Below are 22,662 nucleotides of genomic sequence, written 5' to 3' on the forward strand. Positions count from 1 at the left end.
GGTGACACTACACGGCCATTTTGGGAATTAACCTGTCACACCTCATATGAGGTAAATATCGCTACATACACAACGATGACACTTTCACTTAGGTCCTCGTATTACAGCTCAGTGACACTGCAGTTTGGTTCATTACATACAAAAATGACAAATATGGACAACAGACATAAACAAATATTTGCTGGAGACATGTTCACACCGTACTTTTTACATGCTTTTCTATTTTTTCATTTTAAAAAGACCCTCACCTTAAATTTTTACCCTACTGAAACAGAATATAAAAATGATGTGTACAGTAGTTCCACAATGTTTAAAGCCATTTTTACATTAATGTTAAAACATACAGATTGTTATGCTCTCTGTAGTAATTTGCACACTCAGTTGTTGTGAGAAATTCTAACACATAAAGGTCCCTTTATTGACACCTCATTTTTTAAATTAGTACAGTCAGTAACATTTTTAAATAGCAGATGCGTGCGTTCCCATTTCAAATACATTTCACCGTTTTAAACCCATGTTGACAAACCGCTGTATCCTTGATAAGGAATTCAGATATGCATTCTTTACTGCTTTGTAAGCAGAAGTACAAGCTGACTATGGAATATGTGAACCAGGATTTCCCTATGACCAGGGTTCGCCAACTCCAGTCCTGGAGGACCACCGTGGCTGCAGGTTTTCATTCTAACCCTTTTTTTAATGAGTAATTCTTTGCATTTATATAGTGCTTTTCTCACTACTCAAAGCGCTCAGCAATTGCAGGTTAAGGGCCTTGCTCAAGGGCCCAATAGAGCAGAGTCTCTTTTGGCATTTACGGGATTAGAACCGGCAACCTTCCGATTGCCAGTGCAGAGCCTTAGCCTTAGAGCCGCCACCACTCCGCCATTGAGTGCCCTGCTTGTGCTGCTAATTAACTTCTTGTGAATTCATTTTAATTGAATTGCTTTCTTAAGACTTATTCCCCTGAATTGCTTCATTTCTTTCCTTAAATGGCACCCAAACAGAAATGAAATGAGAAGTGAGGGAGTCAACAGAAGACCAACTAAGTCAAGGCTTCAAATTTCAACCAATTTCACTCCAACCAGCTGCTTAATGAGGTGCTGATTCTTGTTGTTAATTAAACCCATTCTTTAATTCCATGGCTTGGTTTTCTCTTTCTAAGAGCTCTCTTAAAATGTTTGGGGACCTGAGGAGATCAGAATTCCTGAGACTTTCACCTTTCTTTATTTCCAGATATTGTATGATGGACACCAGTTGTTTTGGTTCATTTTGTATCTCGTTATTGTTTGGCTGCTAATTAAGGAAAAAGAAACAATTAAGGGGTCTGAGTCTTCAAGAGCAAGTCAATTAAAATTAATTCAAAAGAAGTTAATTAGCAGAAAAATAGGTCACTCATTAAGAAAAGGGTTAGAATGAAAACCTGCAGCCACTGTGGCCCTCCAGGACTGGAGTTGGCAACCCCTGCCTATGACAATACATTTGAACACACTGTACTTTATAGACCAGGGGTCCCAAACTCCAGTCCTGGAGGGCCCCAGTGGCAGCAGCTTTTCATTCTAACCCTTTTATTAATTAGTGCCCTGCTTGTGCTGCTAATTAATTTCTTGTGAATTCATTTTAATTGAATTGCTTTAAGATTTTTTTCCCCTCAATTTCTTCATCATTGATCTGAATTGCTTCATTTCTTTCCATAAATGGCCACCCATACAAAAATGAAATGTGAAGTGAGTGAGCTGACAGAAGACCAGCTAAGTCAGGGCCTCAGATTCCAACCACTTTCTTAATTAGGCTCTGATTCTTGTTGTTAATGAAACCCACTCTTTAATTCCATGGTTTGGTGTTGCTGCTCTCATTGTACAATAGCAGACATTTGTGAAATTGTTCATTTTCTCTTTTCTAAGAGCTCTGTTAAAATGTTTTGAGGACCTGAGCAGATCAACATTCCTGAGACCTTCACCTTTCTTTATTTTCAGATATTGTGTGATGGTCATAGTTTATTGGTTAATTTTGTAGCTCACTATTGTTTGGCTGCTAATTAGGGAAAAAGAAACAATTAAGGGGTCTGAGTCTTCAAGAGCAAGTCAAATAAAATGAATTCAAAAGAAGTTAATTAGGAGCAAAAACAGGTCACTAATTAAGAAAAGGGTTACAATGAAAACCTGCAGCCACAGTGGTCCTCCAGGACCGGAGTTGGGGACCCCTGGTATATACAATATGCAAGTATTCCAACATCATCATTGATGATGGAGATAGGCAGGTGAAGCTGTACTTACCTGGTTCTGACCACATTTCTTCACAATGGCCAACTGGGCTGGTTCTTTATGATGACACAATGGAACAACAGGGCCCTTCTTGTTACTATCAGATGTTTTCTCTGCTGTATAGGGAGATATGTCTACTTTTGACAAAGCTTTGTGAAGCTTCTGAGCTAGATCAAACAGCAGGATATTTAGATGCTCTGAAAAACATAAGCAAATTGGCATTTAATGTTACCTTTTTTAATAATAATAATTCTTTGCACTTATATAGCGCTTTTCTCACTACTCAAAGCGCTAACCAATTGGCATTTACGGGATTTGAACCGGCAACCTTCCGATTGCCAGTGCAGATCCCTAGCCTCTGAGCCACCATTCCGCCTATGCATATTTTCACTTTTTTTTGTTCCCGAAATCCATTTACTTAATCTTGCTCAAATACACAGCCACGAGAAGATCATGGGGGTCAAGGCAGGAAGTACCCTTAGATAGGGTGCCAGGCTACTGTGGGGCAAATTTATTTACCATCTGTTAACCTTACCTGCAATGTCTTAAAAAAAACGAATGGTAAACTGGAATACTCACAGATAACAATAACATGTGGGGTGCGCACTTAACACCACAAACACTAATGAACTTTCATTGAAGAAACACAATAAGCAGGCTGAAATCTGACCCTGGTGTGCAGGTGTCGAGAGGTAGCAATGTTAACTTTGAGCCATTGTGTTGTTAAACCAAAACATATAACTTGCAGTATTTCATCCTATTCTAGAGTATTCACATTTTATTTATTAACAATATATGCAACAACAGGCAGCATAGAAACAACCTCGCCACAGGGGATGCACAAACCAGTGTGTTTCTTCATGCCGGTTCCAAACCCGGATAAATGGGGAGGGTTACGTCAGGAAGGGCATCCGGTGTAAAATTTTGCCAGATCAATATGCGGACAACAATACAAATTTCCATAGCAGATCAGTCGAGCCCCGAGTTAACAACGACCGTCACCAGTACTGTTAGCCAACAGGGTGCTGGCGGAAATTGGGCTACTGTTGGCCGAAGAAGAAGAAGGAGAAGAAGAGGGGGGAGACGTGTCCGGAGGCAGGAGGAGAGGAGGAAAGTAAAGAGAGTGAGGGTAGGAACTTTGAATGTTGGAAATATGACTGGTAAGGGGAGAGTGTTAGCAGATATAATGGAGAGAAGGAAGGTTGATATATTGTGTGTGAAGAGACTAAATGGAAGGGGAATAAGGCCAGTTGGATCAGAGGTGGATTCAAATTGTTCTATCATGGTGTGGATGGGAGGAGAAATGGGGTAGGAGTTATTCTGAAGGAACAGCATGTCAAGTGTCAGGCAGAGTGAGGATGATGAAGGTGGAAATTGGAGGTGTGATGATGAATGTTGTTAGTGCATATGCACCGCAAGTTGGGTGTGCGATGGGTGAGAAAGAAGATTTTTGGAGTGAGTTGGATGAAGTGATGAACAGAGAGTGGTGATTGGAACGGATTTCAATGGACATGTTGGTGAAGGGAACAGTGGCGACGAGGAGGTGATGGGTAGGTATGGTGTCAAAGAGAGGAATGAAGAAGGTCAGAGGATAGTGGATTTTGGCAAAAGGATGGACATGGCGGTGGTGAATTCATATTTTATGAAGATGGAGGAACATGGGGTGACGTACAAGAGTGGAGGAAGATGCCCACAGGTAGATGACATCCTATGCAGTAGAGTTGATGTGAAGGAGATTGAAGACTGCAAAGTGGTGGCAGCGGAAAGTGTAGTTAAGCAGCATAGGAACATTACAACCTCACAGTCCTAGATTTAAAATTTCAGCAGAAGCACTTTCTATGTGGAGTTAATATACAATCTGCCTGGCTTTGTCTGTGCTTTCCTCTCCTCTCAGATTTCAAACACATGCAGGTCAGGTTAACTGCCAATTTTAAATGAGCCTGGTGCAAGTATGCACTATGATGGTCTGGCACCCAGTCTAGTGCTGGATTCCGCCTTAATAGGGTGTTGTTCAATGCAACCTTACACAGGGCAAGCAGTAAGTGAGTGGATGAGTAAACTGGAGTTGCATTTAACACCTGTAACAATTCATTTGAGAAGTTTAACAAAAATCTACCAGAAAAATGAAAATGTGTCCACAAAGCTATAATACCTGTCAGTGCTGCAGCAAATACATGTTTATAATGCGTGCAAGACTGGAAACTGGTAGGAATATGAATCTGCCTCTTGGGAAGATCAACATCAGACACCATAGCCCCACTGGGAAATGCCAGGTCTTCTAAAACGGTTTTCTATACAGAAAATACAATCAAAGGTACATCTGAGTCATGTGCTATACATAAAACATGAAGAGTACAAAAAAGTTAAATATTCATACTAGCATGATGAAATACCAAACATTTATACACACGCACACTATGTATAAACAGTATGTCTTCATAGCCATCGATATGGACATTGATAAATATAGAGAGATAAAAATACAGTATATGAATAGATATGCCATTTTTTTTTTCTTTTATGCATGTTCAATTCTGACCAGGGTCGCAGCAGGGCCGGAGTCTACCCCAGCAAGCATAGGGCACCAGGCAGGAGCAATATCCTGGGCAGTGTGCCAGTCTATCGCAGGGAAACACACTCATATCCACACACCCACTGGGGCCAATGTAGCGACGCCAACCAACCTAACTTGTATGCCTTTACATAGTTAGTATTGGCTAACTAAAAGGTGTCATTTTGCTTGGCTTTTCTCTACATTCATAATGGCTAACATGGTACAACACCCTAGTACTACATAGTCAGTATTAAAAGTTTACACACTCTTCTAGATATTTCACCTTTTATTGATGCAAAGGGGAGTGGGGCATGGTAGCAATGTAGTGCTGCTGCCTTGCAACAAGTAGACTGGGACTTGCATTCTTGGTGCTCCCTTGGTTGAAGCTTGCACGTTCTCTCCATTTCCATGTGGGTTTCCTTTGGGAGGGTGCTCCAGTTTACTTTCACAGTCCAAAGACATTCAAGATAGATGAATTGTCATTGCTAAATTGGCCCTAGTGTGTGTCTGTGTGCCCACACTGTGAAGGACTGATGTCCTGTCCAGAGGTTACTCCTGCCTTGCGCACAATAACTGCTGGGATAGGCTCTAGCTTCATCATACCTCTGCCCTGGAGAAGCAGGATAGGTACATAGATGGATAGATGAAAAGAGTTAAAATCAAAAACAAATCATATTAAACATAAAACAAGGTTTGACAAGTACTTCAATCCAACATTTTGCTGATATAAATAAAAATCAGATCAAATTTAGAAAATAACATTGAAAACAAAAAAGCAAAAAGAATGAGAAGATTCATAGGAAAAAAACATTACCCAACTTACTGTATAGTGTACTGTATGGATCTATCTGTTCACTGCGGAAATGTGTGCTTCCTAATGAGTAAGAAAGATTATGTATGAGACAGGCAGATGTATAGATGTGAAAGGCACTATATAACAGATCGATAGATGTGAAAGGCACTATATAATTGATAGATAGAGACAGATAGATGTGAAAGGCACTATATGATAGATAAATGTGAAATGCACTATAAGATAGACTAGAAAAAGTGCCTGTTTCGACAATGTAAGATGAAACGGGCACGAGTTTGTGTCAGCAGTGTATGAAGAACAAATGATAAGTAACGAAGAAGTTGTTTTGTAATGATTGTAGTCCGCTTTACTCATTACTGTACAGGCTTGTACTGTTAGCTGATGAATTTTCCAGGCCTATAGTATAATATTGAATGATGAATGTTCCAGTACAATATGGAATAGTAATAAGTATAAGCACCACAAACCTGATATAGGTGTATTGAATGAATGCGTAATTGAATCAGAATGCATAATTAAGCCTTGAGCTGTAGTCGAAATCGCCTTTCAGGCCTCTAGAGCTTTAATCGAAGTCGCCTTTCTCTTTGAATTTTTGCGGCCGTAAATCCGCCGCCTGCTGCGATGTTGGGGTTGAATGTCGGTCTCGTAAGGTTTTTTGGGCAGCTGCGCAGAAGGCGACTGCGCATTCGGCTTTGGACAGACGTGAGTGAGGAGGCAGGTGAATTATGTATTAAGATAGATAGATGTGAAAAGCACTATATAAATGATAGATAGAAAGGATAGATAATGTGAAAGGCACTATATAATTGATAGATAACAGAACTGTTCCCAGGGGAACTTTGGCTTTTTTACAAGCTCTATAAATAAATACATACATACATACACACACAAACAGGTAAGTAAGTAAGTAAATACATAAGTAAGTATACAAACACATGTGGTCTGAACACACAACAAAATGTAGGGGTGTAAAAAAATATCAATATAGTTGAGTGTTGCAACATTATGTTTTGTGATACTGTATTGATTCTCCAAAACATTGTATGATTTTTAATTACTAGTTTACATACAGAGGTTCATTTTGTGTTGTGTTTAAACCCCCGACTGCATGTAACAACACAAACCAAGACTGGGAGTTGTGTAAAGGGACATCGCTAACATTGGCATTAGCAAACCTAGCTGACTAGTGACGTTACCACGGATGGCTGAATCCAGAGGTATATATTTGAGAAATACTGTGGCATACTGTGAACCTCTAAAGCAGGATCTAAAACTACAAGCAGTTTATTTTATTTTTTCACTGATATAGGCACATCTTAATTCCTTTGCTCAGCCTGCACAAAAATAGCGCTATGATGTTTGAAGTTACAGTGACTGTGATAAATGCAGTTGCAGAATCCACTTGTTCTAATTGTATAAAAAAATACACTTTTTTTGTTTTTCCTCAGATTTTATGTATATGGTGGTGTGTTCTTTATGCTAGGACAGCTTGCCTAAAACTAGATTAAAAAATTGCAATATATCGTCCTGCTTACAGTATCGCAATATACTGAATCGTAATCCCTGTATTATGATACGTATCATATCACAAGATTCTAGCCAATGCACAGCCCTACCAGAGTCACAATAAAGCAAGAAAATTAAAAAGAAAGAAAAGGAAGGATGGTGGCGCAGTGGGTAGCACTGCTGCCTCGCAGTTAGGAGACCCGGGTTCGCTTCTCGGGTCCTCCCTGCGTGCAGTTTGCATGTTCTCCCTGTGTCTGCGTAGGTTTCCCCCAGGTACTCCGGTTTCCTTCCACAGTTCAAAGACATGCGGGTTAGGTGTATTGGCAATACTAAATTGTCCCTAGTGTGTGCTTGGTGTGTGTGTGTGTGTGTGCTCTGCGGTGGGCTGGTGCCCTGCCTGGGGTTTGTCTCCGGTGTTGGCTGGGATTGGCTCCAGCAGACCCCCCGTGACCCTGTAGTTAGGATATAGCGGGTTGGATAATGGATGGATGGAAAAGGAAGGAATACCCAAATTTATGGGAAAATCCAAAAGCACTATTTTTCGTAACTGGGGGAAATTAAGATGCCCCAAAATTTCCAATGTCTTTTTCATATGAAATATTTAGAATTTTAACATTTTCAGCTTGCTTATACAGAGACTAAGAGGAGACATGATTCAACTTTTTAAAAATTCTGAAAGGAATTCATACAGCGGATCATGGCTGTTACTTTAGTTCTCCAACAAGAACATGGGGACACAGAAGGAAACTATTTGAGAGTAAATTTCACAACTTTCTTATGTATATTAAATAAAATGACCAAGTAGTGTGATAAAGCGTAGGACTTTAGTATCCTTCAAAAACTTGACTTGATGTTATTTTGGAGAAACTAAACATCTCTGTAGAGACCTGAAAACAGCTGTCCACCGAGTGTCTTCATCCCACCTGACAGAGCTTGAGAGGATCTGCAGAGAAGAATAGCAGGAAATTCCCCAAATCCAGGGGTGTGAAGCTTGTTGTGTCAAACCCAAGACGACTCCAGGCTCGAATGACAGCCAAAGGGAGATTCCACTAAGTGCAGAATAAAAAGTCTGAATGGATATTTCAGTTCTGTTTTATCCTCTTTAATAAAATCCCTGTGTGCGTCCAGGTGTCCGTGTGTGTGTGTCTTCTGGTGAAGTGCGCATGCGCGGGGCACGGTGCGATGCGCGATATTACTGTCAGAGAAAGTTACAGGCGTTTTATGGAAATACAAACCAGTATTACTGCGAGAGGAAATTAAAGGTACATAATACAGTGACGCATACTACAGTCACATACAAGCCAGTATTACTGTCAGAGGAGATTAAAGGCATATTACCGATGCACACGCTTGTATTACCGCCTGAGAAAATTAAAGGTATATTACGGACGTACAAGACAGTATTACTGTCACAGAAAATTAAAGACACACAATAGATGGCAGCAGCCCACGAAGAACGGTCAGCTCAGCAAGTAAACATCAACAAAAGAAAGGCTGAAAGAATGAAAAATACGACCAACAAAAAGAATGAGCTCAAAGTCCCTTGCCATTTAATATAGACTGTTCCTACTAATGTTTGTGCACTACTGTTCTAGCACTCGTTATTGTAACGGGCTAAATGACTAGTTTTTAATAAAATTTGCAAGAATATTTAATCTGCTGTTTTCACATTGTCATTCTGGAGTGCTCCTTGACGTGAGAACAATACATTTAAATGACGTTAGCATAAGATAGCAGCACAACAAAATGTGAAAAAAGTGCAGGGTCTGAATACTCTCTGTCAAAGAGAAAACCTACCATACAATAAGACCTCTCAAAAGTATTAAACACTGGAAGAACAGAAAAGCAGTTTGCTAGTGGGTATAAGTAACACCATAGGAAAAGGGGAAGAATGGGCTGGGGGGATAGAGGTTTCAACAGATAACAGAGGTTATCCTCACAGGTGGCATTACAGTGGTAGTGCTGCTGCTTTGCAGTAAGGAGATTGTGGGTTCGCTTCCCGGGTCCTCCCTGTGTGGAGAGCGCTTTGAGTAGTGAGAAAAGCGCTATATAAATGTAAAGAATTATTAAAAGATGGGTGAGGGGACAGCAAGCCAACGGTCCCTAATTGTAAGCACTGGCCACCACAATCTGTTTTATTTTATATCAACTCTTTGTGTTATCTAGCACCCATACATTGTGTTTGATGTGAGCAGCACATTAAAGCAAACATCCTGGGATTCTATTTAGGGCCTTAGAAGACTGAAAACATTTTTAAGGAGGGACTAAAAGATTTTTCTAGATCTATCAAGGATGTGTACCATTACCATGATGTTATATGTAGTGAGACGTCAAGCAGAATGACCCCTTTTACTGGCTAACTAGAAAGATTACAAAATGCAAGCTTTCGAGGCAACTCAGGCAAGACGTAATCAATTATTACATTATTATTATATGCAATCAATGATTCCATCTTGCCTGAAAAAGGGGCCCCCGAGTTGACTCGAAAACTCTCATATTGTAATCTTTCTATTTAGCCAATACAAGGGGTCATTTTGCTTGACTTCTCACTACACTCATAATGTCTAACACGGTATAACACCACAGTACTACATGATATTATATAAAAGTAGTGTTTTTTTGTGATTTTCTTAATCTTTTAATTGTCATATACAATTTCTTGTATTAGGAATTTGTCAGTTTTTAAATACCCCAACTTACTTTTCAGAGTTTTTTTTGGGGGGGGGGGGGTGTCAGGGTGCAGGGTTAGCTATTTGTACAGCGCCCCTCAAGCAACTGCAGGTTAAGGGTCTTGCTCAAGGACCCAACGGAGTAGCATTCTTAATGTCAATGCTGGGACCCTCAACTTACCAGCCCAGATCCTTTAGCCACAGAGCCATCACTATAGTAGAATACTAACAATATAAAAACAAGCCTTATAATGTATTAGTTTTCATCACAATAGGGTTTAATGTCATCATTGTAGGGCTCCTTCAAAATAAACATGAAAAAAATGAAAAATAGTTAAAGGGCGTGGGTGTGTGCTTTAACACGGCCATTTAGGAGTTAAATAATAATGAGCAAATTTACTTTTGTGATAGAAACAGCTGATGATACAGAGGATTAAATCAAATCCTAATACAGAATGTATTATCAGTTTTTATTTGATGAAAATAATTCAAACCTGCAAAGTTGATGAAGCTCCCGAGAGACTAGAAGCACTGCGTTTGCTCCAGTGATTGTAGCCGGGATGAGCTCTGCCTGAATTCAAAGAATGCACCCACTTCCCTGCCATTATACCTTGTTCGCAAACAGGTTGGTACTGTTTAACCAGTGTTTCTTTTATCAGATGGATATTGAGAGGGTCTTCAGGAACATCTTTCTGCATCACAGCCTCCTTTCTCCCACTCTTCTCATCCTGTGTCGTTCCACTCCATTCACCGCTATTTCGAGCTATTCTATCAGAGGTGGAAGTGTTTTGATACTTCAGCCATTTACTTTGTCTTTCTTGGGAAGTCACATGCTGTATTGTTGACAGTCTAGGTTCCTGTGTGCCTGCTTCAGTGCCCTCTTTGCACAAGGCTCTTTCACCCTTTATGTCCCCAGGCCTGACTCTGCAGAAAGAAAGGCTAGGTGAGTGCTTGTGGAAACAGTTCAAGGAGGAAACTGCCAAGCACTGTTCAACCTCGTTGCACTTATTTGCATCTGAAAAGGACTTAGTGTCTGGAGGTACTTCAGGATGATTACATGCCGTCTGTGGGGTGAAGGCTGGAACTCTCACTGAGGAGGTGTGACCAAATGCAGTTTCCCTGGTCGCTCCCAAATCTGAGGCAGATTCTCCATCTAAGGCAAAATAACATTAAAAATTATAAAGTGTATTTGCAGTTTATGTTCACAGTTATAGTAGCCAACTTTGAAAACAAATTTATAAGTACCATTAGTACTAAGGTGTTGTACCGTGTTAGCCATTATGGATGTAGTGAGAAGTTAAGCAAAATGACACCTTATATTGCCTAACTAGAAAGATTACAATATGCAAGTTTTAGAGGCAACGTGGGGCCCCTTTTTCAGGCAAGATGGAATCTTGCCTTATAATCTTGCTGGAAGAAGGGGCCCAAGTTGCCGCAAAAACTTGCATATGTAATCTTTCTAGTTAGCCAACAAAAGGTGTCATTTTGCTTAACTTCCCAGTAAGTACCATTAGTAGATTTTGCAGGCATTGACACTTTAAAAGAATGCATAATACTAGACAACCCCTCTAAAAGAGAGCCTATAAATTTTGCTTATCCGTATATACACATAACACTCACTCACATTATGGTCTGAACACACACCAGAATGACTAAAAAGCAAGAAAATTAAAAAGAAAGAAAATGGCTGGCTTGGCTGTCCTAGTCACTCTAAGGCGCTATTCCAGGAATATTGCTGTTGGTATTGTGGAAGATTATATGCTCCCTTTGTATTGTATTTACAGTATGTATATGTGTGTCTCTATTCAGGGTTTCCTTTCTGATTGTTTAACCTTAAATCCTATCTCTAGCAAAATACATTTTGTTGTTTAATAATAAATAATGAACTGGGTTTCAGGAATGTTAAATAGTTCCATACTAGTCATTTTCTTTATATTTTAACCAAATCTGAATCTTTATATGTACTTAATAAGTACATCATAGCCATAAAATATTTCCACAGGACTTTAGCAGGCATTAGTGTTATATAAAGGTGATGTGACTTACGTTCTGTTTTGTTAAAGGAGTGTAATGGAGTTTAAAGATAGGCTCTTACTGATAAAACAATTAATGAGCCCTGAAAGCAATAAAGCTGATAATGTGTTTACTAACTATGCCAACCTAGAAGTCACCAGACATGACATAACTCTTGTTTTATATAGACTGTGCAGTTTGGGATTGATTTATAACACGGATAAGAGAAAGGGGGGAGTGATTTTCAAACTTTATAGAGTGAACACTGTGTTAACTGGGTATTCAGGACTTTAAAGTTCTGGATCAGCATTAATGCTAATAAAGAGCTCCTTTTGTTAAATTAAATATGGTGGCTTAGTTTTTGTCGATAGTATAAAGGAGTCCTGTACCATTTCTTGACACACTTCTGCTGAATAATTTGTTGGCTGAAGTCCTCAGTGTCAGTACATCATGGAGAGGTGTGTTGTTCATAATGACGTTGAGTTTTGTTTTACTTCTCTCTCCTTTACTACTACCTCCAGGGGTTTCAGAGTGTGCCCCATAACTGAGCCTGTCCTTTTAATTGGCTTGTTGATTCGGTGGGCCTCTCTTGAAATGATGTTACCAGCCCAGACTGACCATCACAGAGTTGTAGAAGATGTGAAGGATGCCACTATCCACCTTAAAGGAATGCAGTCTCCATAAAAAAAAGCCTGCTCTGCCCAATCTTGTTTAGTGCTTCTGGGTTACAAGACCAGTCTAGCCTGTCATTAATGTGGACCCCCAATTACTTGTAGGAGAGCACTTATACAGCAACTCCCTTAATCAGGTGTAGAGGTGCTTTGTTGTGGCGAAGGACAATAACCAGTTCCTTGGTTTTGCTGATGTTAAGGACCAAGAAACAAAGTTCTTTTAAGGCATGTTAAGTAATTTTTAGACATCTTTATTGAGGTATCCAGTTAGAAGATGTGGTACCTTTGAGGCCAACGTACCAGACTGTAAAGCCCATAGTTGCCATTTCAGTTCCCATCACCAAGTTAGCCAGAACAAGTCACTTGCCCAGCCAGTGCTCACTCTATAAAACTATGGAAAGAACATTTTTTATTGCACTTAACACTTTTAAACTGTTTTCTTAAAAATGTCAGTTTATAAAAAAAAATGCATATTATGTCAGTATGGAAGAAATGTAAACTTAAAGTTGTTAGGAGCAAGTGGAGCACAGTTTCTTTATTTCTGTTCTCCAGGTAGAACATGACCTTGTTCCTGATTCACAAAAACACTTAGGTGAGCTTTTAGGCCTCGATGCCAAGTTAAAACACAGGATTAAACTAAACTAGACCTTGATGCTGGTTAAAATGTTTTGTGCATTTGAACTTGAGAACAGACCGTCTAAATGTAAGTGAAGTGAGAACCTGTTTTATAACATGGGATCTTTCTCTGCAGAATGTGTTGTCTCCATGATCCACTTGGCACTGCTTCCAAGGACTGTAGTTAGCATTTGTTCTCTTAAGTAAAGCTTGTTTCATAACAACGTGAGCAACATTATAAACTGAAGTCAGAATAGTATGCAGCATACGAATAATAAGTACACATTAAAAAAAAATGGAAAATTGAGATATTTGTAAGAGATTCATTCATGCATTTCTAGTAGTATTGCCTACTGCAATACATGAGTCGACGGCAATTCAAACCAATCTATATGCAGCTTTCAGTTCATTCAAAACACTGCTGCAAGAATCATTACAAGAACTACAAAGTACAACCACATAACTCCTGTAGTTAATATGTTACACTGGCTTCCAGTTAAACTAGGGTTTATTTCAAAATCCTTCTTCTTACATATAAAGCCCTAAATGGCCGAGGCCCTGCTTACTTGTCTGAATTTATCATCACTTACAAATTAGAGCAAGCATTAGGATCCAGTCTACTGAAGATTGATAAAAAAAAATTAAAAAAAAGCAGAAGGTTGAGTATATAGTTAAAGGACTAAAGATGAGGCATTATCTGCCTGCTTATACAAGAAGATGCCCCTTGGTTCTCAGCATACCCGGTCTATCAAAGCTCTGTGTGTTAGTCATTTGTATAAAAAGTATACAAACCCTCCTCTAAACCGCTTGAACAATCTCAAATTCTGATCACTTCTGTTATATAATTTTAGTAACCATACCTTTGTTATAGCTTCTTAATAAAAATGCTGACTGTAAAGGCACCTGTTGTGCTGGTGACGTTGCCTAGAACACAAAAAGAAAATAAAAATAATAAACAAATGAAAAAAATATCAACCTGTATTGTTACCATATTTAGTGAAGAAAAGAAATGATAAAATGAAGAAAATTGTGAGCCCAGCTTAACATGACCAGACAGCCAGTATTTCTTGAGGCAATCAGATGTTTCACCCCAATTTACATGTCCCAACTAATTCCTCAAAAATCCTTTTCTGCCCTGTATTTTAGATGTTGCTAATTCCCCACTGCAATAAATAATGCACTGTAGTAAATGACCAGTCACACTGGTGCCAATTAAAACTACCAATATTTGACCAATTAATTGTCCCACGACTGCACCTAGGTCAAGCTTGCACCATGCAAAACATCAATTCAAGCAAAGTATAGCCTTCGCACAGTGAATGAGAAGATCAGCACCAGTAGCTAAGAAATAAACATTTCAAAATTGTAATAAATTATATAAATTTCATATATTTAAAAAATTGGTTTGAGGAAAAAATGTGACTTTCTAGAAACCATGTTTGAGACCCATGAGTTAACTAGTTATCTATTGGCTGGCTTTGCACTTCATTATTGCTTGGCTACTGGTTAAAAGTTTATACTTGGATATAATAAATTATACAGAATTCATTTTAAAAATTTAGAGAATGACCTACATGTGAAACTTTGCATATCCGGTGACGCATAAATAACCAGTATAGTATGTATATTCTTACATACCAGAACAATATGTAAGAAATGCTTTACTGAAGAATCCAATAGCCCAGTTTCCATCCATCCATTCATTTTCCAACCCGTTGAATCCGAACACAGGGTTACGGGGGTCTGCTGGAGCCAATCCCAGCCAACACAGGGCACAAGGCAGGAACCAATCCCGGGCAGAGTGCCAACCCACCGCAGTAGCCCAGTTTAATACCCCCAATTAATGCATCTGGTAATGGAAATTCAAGCACCAGTTCCTTTAAAATTAAATGTAAATTTTTACCACTGTTGTCATTTTCTTCAAACCACAAATTTTGTACTTCACTAGGATATTCATAATAAAAAATATTCTCTAATTTAACTTTCTATACTTTTAGATGAAGAAGGACAAATGGAAAACTGCAAAGGCCTTTTAACGTGAATCACAAACATATAAGTTTGGTCAATGAATAACTGTTTATGGAGTTTAACTTTGAAAGCTGGAGGATTAAAATGCTAAAGTTGTGAGCTGTGGTTTTTAATCGATTTACTTTTTGGTAGATTTTAGTTTTTTGATTGCCACAAGGTAAGAAACACGCGTACCAATGGATGTTTTGGTTCCCAGAATGACCACTGGCTGCTTTCAAAATCCACGTCAGCATCTGAAGTAGGCGACAACCACTGGAAAGGAGCTAAATGTACATAAAAACAAGAAAACATTTAACAGAACTGTCAAGTAGGAGTCTTAAAAATCATTAAAGCACACTATGTATTTGTACCTGAGGCAGAATTGACGGGTTCTTCTAAAGTATCACTCATCTTAAAACTTGTTTGGGAGGCAGGGAACTAAAATAAATAAACAAAATTTAAAATTATTTAATCATATGAAATCATTATATTAAATCTTACATTGGTTATTGACCTTCTTTTGATTATAAGGCATTTTGTGCAAAATGTTTTACCACAGCCCTGTGGTGGGCTGGTGCCCTGCCCAGGGTTTGTTTCCTGCCTTGTGCCCTATGTTGGCTGGGAATGGCTCCAGCAGACCCCCGTGAACCTGTAGTTAGGATATAGCGGGTTGGATAATGGATGGATGGATGTTTTACCATAGTTGTGTTAGGCTACAGCATTAAAAGGCACATTCAGGTCTGTATATTACCCCAGTATTTGTAGAACCTTTTTTCATTTTCCCTCACTGCAGCTTGACTGAAGGCCCTATTTTATATCCATCCACCGAGCCACCATGCTGCCCCTATCTTATATATAAAGTCCAATTCCACACCCTTGGGCTAATCTCAACAACATTTTGTACGTGTATCGTATTTGGTCAGGGAGGGACAACAGACTATTTTGGCACCCAAAATTTTGATCTTGTCAGAGGCAACCAAATGTCTCCTTGACATTCTGAAACTGTCAATGCACTGGTGGCTCTGAGGCTAGGGATCTGCACTGGCAATCGGGAGGTTGCCAGTTCGAATCCTGTAAAATGCCAAAAGGGATTCTGCTCTGTTGGGCCCTTGAGCAAGGCCCTTAACCTGCAATTGCTAAGCCCTTTGAGTACAGAGAAAAGCGCTATATAAATGCAAAGAATTATTATTATTATTGGTTTGCATCCAATCCATCAACATTTCACTCCCTCCAGTCTTGGCTCTAAAGGTTACTGCATACAAGTATTAAAGTGACAATTACATGAAAATCAAGGGTTAGGATTCCCCCCGAATTTCTTTTTCTTGTCATCACCAGCTGACAAATTCATTTATGTCCTGCCCTGAACACCATGTAAGTCAGTGGAACAACCAGAGTGCTGTTGGTATTCTTGGCTATTTTATTAGGTTATACTTCTCGGATTATTTGTTTTTATTAAATTTTCACATATGAGGCACATTCAGTAAGAATATTTACTCTTACTCATATCGAATCACTTACAAAAATTTAATTTGGACAGTCAAACAAAAGAAATCGGACAGAAACCAAAAACCAAAAGGAGTCACTTTTATAGTAGCTGCAGTGTGTAGTGTGCCATGATGTGGATGTTACATCACCAGTAATGGATTTCCTTCCAAACGACACTGACGTTGTTTGTCCACCCAAAATTCTTTTCAGAATGAAGCTGACTGAGAACAATTGAAATATGAACTTTAAACCAGACTGCACACATGTATATATGCAATTTTGTACATACTGCATGATGGTTCAATAATATGTTTTGTGTTTATCTTTCACAATATGTATATTTGTAATTATTGCATGGCGCATAAGTGGAAATGTGCTTAATGAGCATTAATTGAATTGAATTCTGGTTTGTCTGAAAGCTGACAAAAGAGAGCAATGAAGACTACAGTCATAATAGTAGGACTAGAATTAAGCATATCATTCCAGATACATGCAATTCTCCTTACACTTAATTTCACCTGCATAAATGTTCACTGTATTGCATCCTTTTTATCAATTAAATGAACAGTGTGATTGAACTAACTAAACGCAAGTTATTTTTTCTGTGAAAGCATGCTTGTATCTACCTCATGGATGGTCTCCTTACAAATGTGTGCAGTTTTCAAATCTATGGCTTCCGTTGTAACCCCTAAAGAAAAGAAGAAAAACAAAATGTAAACTTATTACACATTTTGACTCTGCAGTGTATCAGTGTAGCCCAGCTAAAGTTAGCTTAAATGTTCAGGTACAATAAGAAATGAAGCCCATGACTTCATTTACACCACCACATCTTAAGTATGAATGGACCAACACTTAAAGGTTGCAGCAGTTTATCAATGAGCTCCTACTTGTAATTGGAGTCTTGGCATAAAACTTCATGTTAATTAGTTTCTAAATTTAATGCATCAATGTAGAAAAACCTATTCTGGACTTGTTTTACTTGTTAACAGTGGACGTGACCTCAAATGATAAAACAGATTTGAAAGAAATCCTGAAGCTGCAGCGGCACTTTGGGATCAAGCCTGCGTAACTCGGCCTTAAAGGAATAGGCAGGTTCAGATAAACTGTTGACACTGCATTCACAAGACGTGGAGCACCCAAAAGTTTAGCTTGGTTAAGTTGTAGAGGCTCCACAATACCAGATACTCGAAATTTCTTAGAAAAATTCAAGCTTAGTTTTGATTTACACTATGTGTTCTACATAACAACATCCTCAATTTATTATCCATGTAGCCACATGAGCTTTACCTGTCTTGTCCATGACACTACTGCGGGTCCAACTATCAAGCTGGCCACAAGAAGACGTCATTTCCTCCAGGCTCTCCAGGGCACTGCTATGTTGAGAAAGCTTTTTTAATAGTAAAAGATGCTCCTCATTTTCAAATGGTAGTTGTGCCGATTCATTCCCACAGCATTCTCTTCCTGTGCTGCCTGACAAATTATATTCAGAGGCCGTGGAAAACCCCTGGGCTATGACTGGCACCTTCAAGCCACTGTTCTTATCCTGATTTACTTCAGGGAAACTATGAAAATTGTCATCTGTCTTTAAGTCAGGTGTGTTTTCACCTTGGGCTTGGGTGACCGTTATCTGATTTACAGTTTCGTTAACTGGGTCTTCAGAATTCTGCATGTTACATTTTCTGCCAACTGCTCTTTCAAGGTTTTGCTCAAGCTTCTCACACTGTGATCTTTCCTGAAGTGGCAATCTGGGTGAATTTTCCTTCACCACCTCATAGTTTATCAGACATTTTCCAAATTCTAAATGTGACTTCTCCTCATAAGGGGTCTCTGAAAGTTTATAATCACCTAATTGTTGACTACCAGAGTAAGCGGGAGAACCACAAAGTGCTTGCTTTAACCCATACTTCGATGTCTTAATATGTGCGAAAGTCAATTCATTTACCATTAATTCTTGGTCCATGGCAGATGTTTGAAATGTCTGGTCTGAGTTACCAGTACTCTGATTGTTCACCCGTCTCTCTGAAGACAACTGTGCACTTATATCTTTCCCTGCCAGATGAACATCAGCACAGGGCAGAGTCAGGTTATCCATGCCTTCCAGATTGTGCTGTTCAGATGTACCAGTGATGCCATGAAGTGCACATTTATCGGTAGGGTTTGACAGATCTTCTTCAGATTTGAGATCACTACTTACTGCAGACGTGCTTTCCATTTCATCCAGGCTAAAGTCTTCTAGCAAACTGAAATTTACACTTGGAAAGTCACAGTCACCCTGGCTACTCATCACTGACGTGAAAGGGACATTAGGTGTGTGAGAATGTGAGACTGTGGAGTCATCCAAGTTTACTAAAGAATCATTACACTCAACAGCCTCCATTTTCTTCTCTGGCAAAAATGCTTCCCATTTACTCCTTTTTGCCTGGCTTAACTTGCGTTGATAAATACTGTTCAGTTTACAAGCAGTGCTTAAAGGATCCTGTGCACACAGCAAATCATCATTCTTTATACTTTTACAATCTAACTGCATATCCGCTTCACGTTGTACACTGTAATCGAAGGAGATATTATTACTCAAGTTATCTTTAGGAGAAATTGCACTTGAAGAATGTGATAAACTGAAGGACAATTCTTTTGGTTGAACACTTTTTGAGTTTTGAAAAAGGTGGCTGCTCTTTTGGTCTATAAAAGGGTTTGCTTTAAAAGACTTAATGACTGAAGTTGTATCACATTTTGGTAAAGCATCCTTTTGGGATTTATCAGATCCAAGTAATGCTAAAATTTCCGCTGTGTTTCTTATGTTTTTGGATGCACTACTGACAGAATTAAAGTGACCAAAGGTAGGAAGATCCTGAGGAAGTTTTAAATTCTGCTCCTTGTCTGTCACATATTCAGTGCTCTCCTGTGATCCAGGGTGAAAAGAAGGTTCTACACAAGAAGTGGGTGTTGGCAAATCAGAGGATGCGGATGAAGAAGACGCTTGAACAATTTGGTCTGTTAAAGGAACATCCAAATGGGTGCCTATGGTTTGATCCACACCACGGGTTATTGTGGTGGTTTGTTTATTGGTAATAGTGGCAAACAGAAGAGATTGGTTATACAATTTTGGGGAGTGACTGCTGTTTGAGATGCATTGGTGTAACTGAGCACTTGATAGTTTATTTTCTTCTGTGGTTGCTTTCTTCTGAATCTGTTGTGGTACTCGGTATCCCTGTAAAATAAAATGGTAACATATTAAACATATAAATATTCTAACAAGGAAAAAATAGAAGCACAAGCAAACTGAAAATGCCATGTGCACCTTGTGTTTAGATTTATGTTCTCAATTATATAAAAGCAAACCATTCATCTGGTACTAAAATATCAAAGCTAAATAGAATTCAAATAAATACTAGGGATGCACCGATACCGAAACGGGTATCTGGTATCGGCCTCGATACCACATTTTCTAAAGTACTCGTACTCGTTAAAAGTCCCCCGATACCGGGGACCGATACCACGGTCTGAGAAATGTCTATGTTTGAGCGGCGTGTAAGGGGTTAATCACAGGCGCCGAGTGCCCACCCCCAGGCCCCGGCTGCAGCTCAGAGCGGGGAGAAGGCAAGGTGAGGCGAGACATGTCAGCCATGTGGAACTATTTCAAAGTGAATGAAGACGACAAAACAAAGGCGGACTGCAAATTGTGCTCAGCGAAATTGTCCAGAGGAGGCTCAAAAGGTAGCGCATTTAACACAAGTAATTTAATCAAGCACCTAAAATCCCAACACGACAACGAGTACAAAGAGTTTACCCATGCTTCTAAACCAACACAACCCACGCTGCAGCAAAATCTTGCAAGACGAGAGAAAATGTCCAGAGACAACCCACGTGCTGTGAAAATAACACAGGCAATTATCGAGTACATTGCATTGAGTGACCAGCCACTCTTGGAGGTAGAAAATGTGGGATTCCTGCGTCTCCTCCATGTTCTGGAGCCCAGATATGATATCCCAAGCCGCCGCTACATGACTGATACGGAGCTGCCTAAACTACACGACTCCGTGAAAAAACATATCCACAGCCTACTGCAAGCCTCCTCTGCGTTTAGTTTCACCACGGATATTTGGACAAGCAGTTTTAGCCCTGTGTCGCTAATTAGCCTAACCTCCCAGTGGATAGAAGAGAGTTTCTTGTTTTTTTTGTTAAATTATATGACTAAAGCTGTTACCTGTAAATTTAAATCATGTTTTTATTAAGTACTCGGTATCGGCAAGTACTCGGTATCGGCGAGTACTGAAATGCAAGTACTCGTACTCGTTTTCCAAAAAAGTGGTATCGGTGCATCCCTAATAAATACCTTTGCTAAATGGGTAACACAAAATAACTTTTGATCATGTCAAAAAAGGCAAATCCAGAATATCGGCTACCTATTGAGATACTTTCTGAAAATACAGACCTGAATCAAACAACAGAACAAACCCAGTAGTCCACAAACGACAAAGCAGCTGTTCAACAACTGATAGGTTAACTGTCACAGTACCATGTAAGTGTGTACACTAAAACAAATGTGTCTTACTTAAAAGTAATGTGTGATGTCAAACAGGTGAAAGGAACATCATCTGATTTAAGAAGAAAAAAAATAACATTTGTGGGTATCAGATACAATTTTGAAAAGATCAGCAAATCAGTATTCAAATCAAGGCAGAATATCTTTTATTTGAATGTAGCACATTCCTATCAGAGTTGCTTTTCTTTTTAAATAATTATACCAAACATAGTGATTAACAGTTACACTTTGCCTTTTATAATTGCCAATTGTTTGTAGATTGGAATTTTGTTTTCTTCTCCGTACCTGGCCTCAGTTTAATATTTTAAACTTTACAATTTACTTATAGGGTGGTTAGCAAAGGACACTGCAGCCTCATTAATTTTGATATACTGGATTTGAATCTGTTTGCATGTTCTCCCCGTGTCTGCGTGGGTTTCCTCCAGGTGCTCCGGTTTCCTCCCACAGTCCAAAGACATGCAGTTTAGGTGCATTGGCGATCCTAAATTGTCCCAAGTGTGTGGTTGGTGTGTGTGTGTGTGTGTGTCCTGCGGTGGGCTGGTGCCCTGCCAGGGGTTTGTTTCCTGCCTTGAACCCTGTGTTGGCTAAGAATGGCTCCAGCAGACCCCCGGTGACCCTGTAGTTAGGATATAGCGGGTTGGATAATGGATGGATGGATTTGAATCTTATGATTAATTGCTTCTCTGTGGAATTTGCACATTCTCCTTGTATTTGTAGAGGTTTATCCTAATTAGATCCATGTAAGTGTGACCTTGCATGTACTGTATATATAAATGTCATTCTACAGAGAACTACCATCATGTCTATGGTTGTCGCCTGTCTTGCACCAAATGCCGATGGCATATCCTGCAGTCCCACATGAGCCTTAAGTGGGTCTGAGAATCTGACCTTTATAAACATACTGCAGTATGGATGGATAATTCACAAACAGACGTTCTGGTGCTTTTGTTTCTCAAATTTGTTTGGTTTTTAAATCCCTGATCCATTAGTATTACTAACTGTTATTACAGAAAATGCTGAACATTCTATACTAGAAATATCATTCATTTTTTCTTACCCACCAAGGGCTCCCTTGTAAGCAGATTTTTTCTAAATGACTGGTACTCCATGCCAGTTTTGTTTTGTTTTAAATTGTTCTACAATCTCATCGGGTCTAGTAGCTGCAAATGTGTGGAAGCAAAGCAGTCTGGAAGTCTAGTTTTTCATGTAAAAAAGAAAACTGACTAAGGTTAACATATGGTAGCCTCAGCTATCATTAAAACTCATGACAACACCGAACAAAGGCCTGTTGCCAAGCTAAACTTTCCAGTGTTTACTCCAAAAAATGGTTTGCAGGAATCAACTAATTCTCTATTGGTAATCACCGAGTTGACAATAACAAAAGACATGTTATCAATGCCTCAAGAAAAATCCACCCACTAAGATTCCCCACAAAGATATACCAGAATGCTCTGATTATGTTGTTACTCAAGGCCTCTCATTGTACCTGCCGAATTTTCAGATCTATCAGTCCATCACAATATCAAT

General features: G+C 39.2%; 1 protein-coding gene across 1 annotated transcript in view; it reads right to left on the minus strand.

Moving 5' to 3' along the window:
- LOC114654503 (protein ZGRF1-like) overlaps nucleotides 1-22,662 on the minus strand; it is a 67,905-nt gene that overhangs the window by 35,035 nt on the left and 10,208 nt on the right. The window contains exons 6-13 of the mRNA XM_028805090.2: nucleotides 17,880-19,800; nucleotides 17,219-17,280; nucleotides 15,479-15,545; nucleotides 15,303-15,391; nucleotides 13,961-14,024; nucleotides 10,296-10,954; nucleotides 4,411-4,549; nucleotides 2,271-2,455 (exon numbers count right to left, since the gene is read on the minus strand). Coding sequence (XP_028660923.2) covers nucleotides 2,271-2,455; nucleotides 4,411-4,549; nucleotides 10,296-10,954; nucleotides 13,961-14,024; nucleotides 15,303-15,391; nucleotides 15,479-15,545; nucleotides 17,219-17,280; nucleotides 17,880-19,800 — 3,186 coding nt within the window. The remainder of the gene's footprint in view (nucleotides 1-2,270; nucleotides 2,456-4,410; nucleotides 4,550-10,295; nucleotides 10,955-13,960; nucleotides 14,025-15,302; nucleotides 15,392-15,478; nucleotides 15,546-17,218; nucleotides 17,281-17,879; nucleotides 19,801-22,662) is intronic.

The sequence above is a fragment of the Erpetoichthys calabaricus genome, chromosome 7, assembly GCF_900747795.2.
Source record: "Erpetoichthys calabaricus chromosome 7, fErpCal1.3, whole genome shotgun sequence".
NCBI classification, from domain to species: Eukaryota; Metazoa; Chordata; class Cladistia; order Polypteriformes; family Polypteridae; genus Erpetoichthys; species Erpetoichthys calabaricus.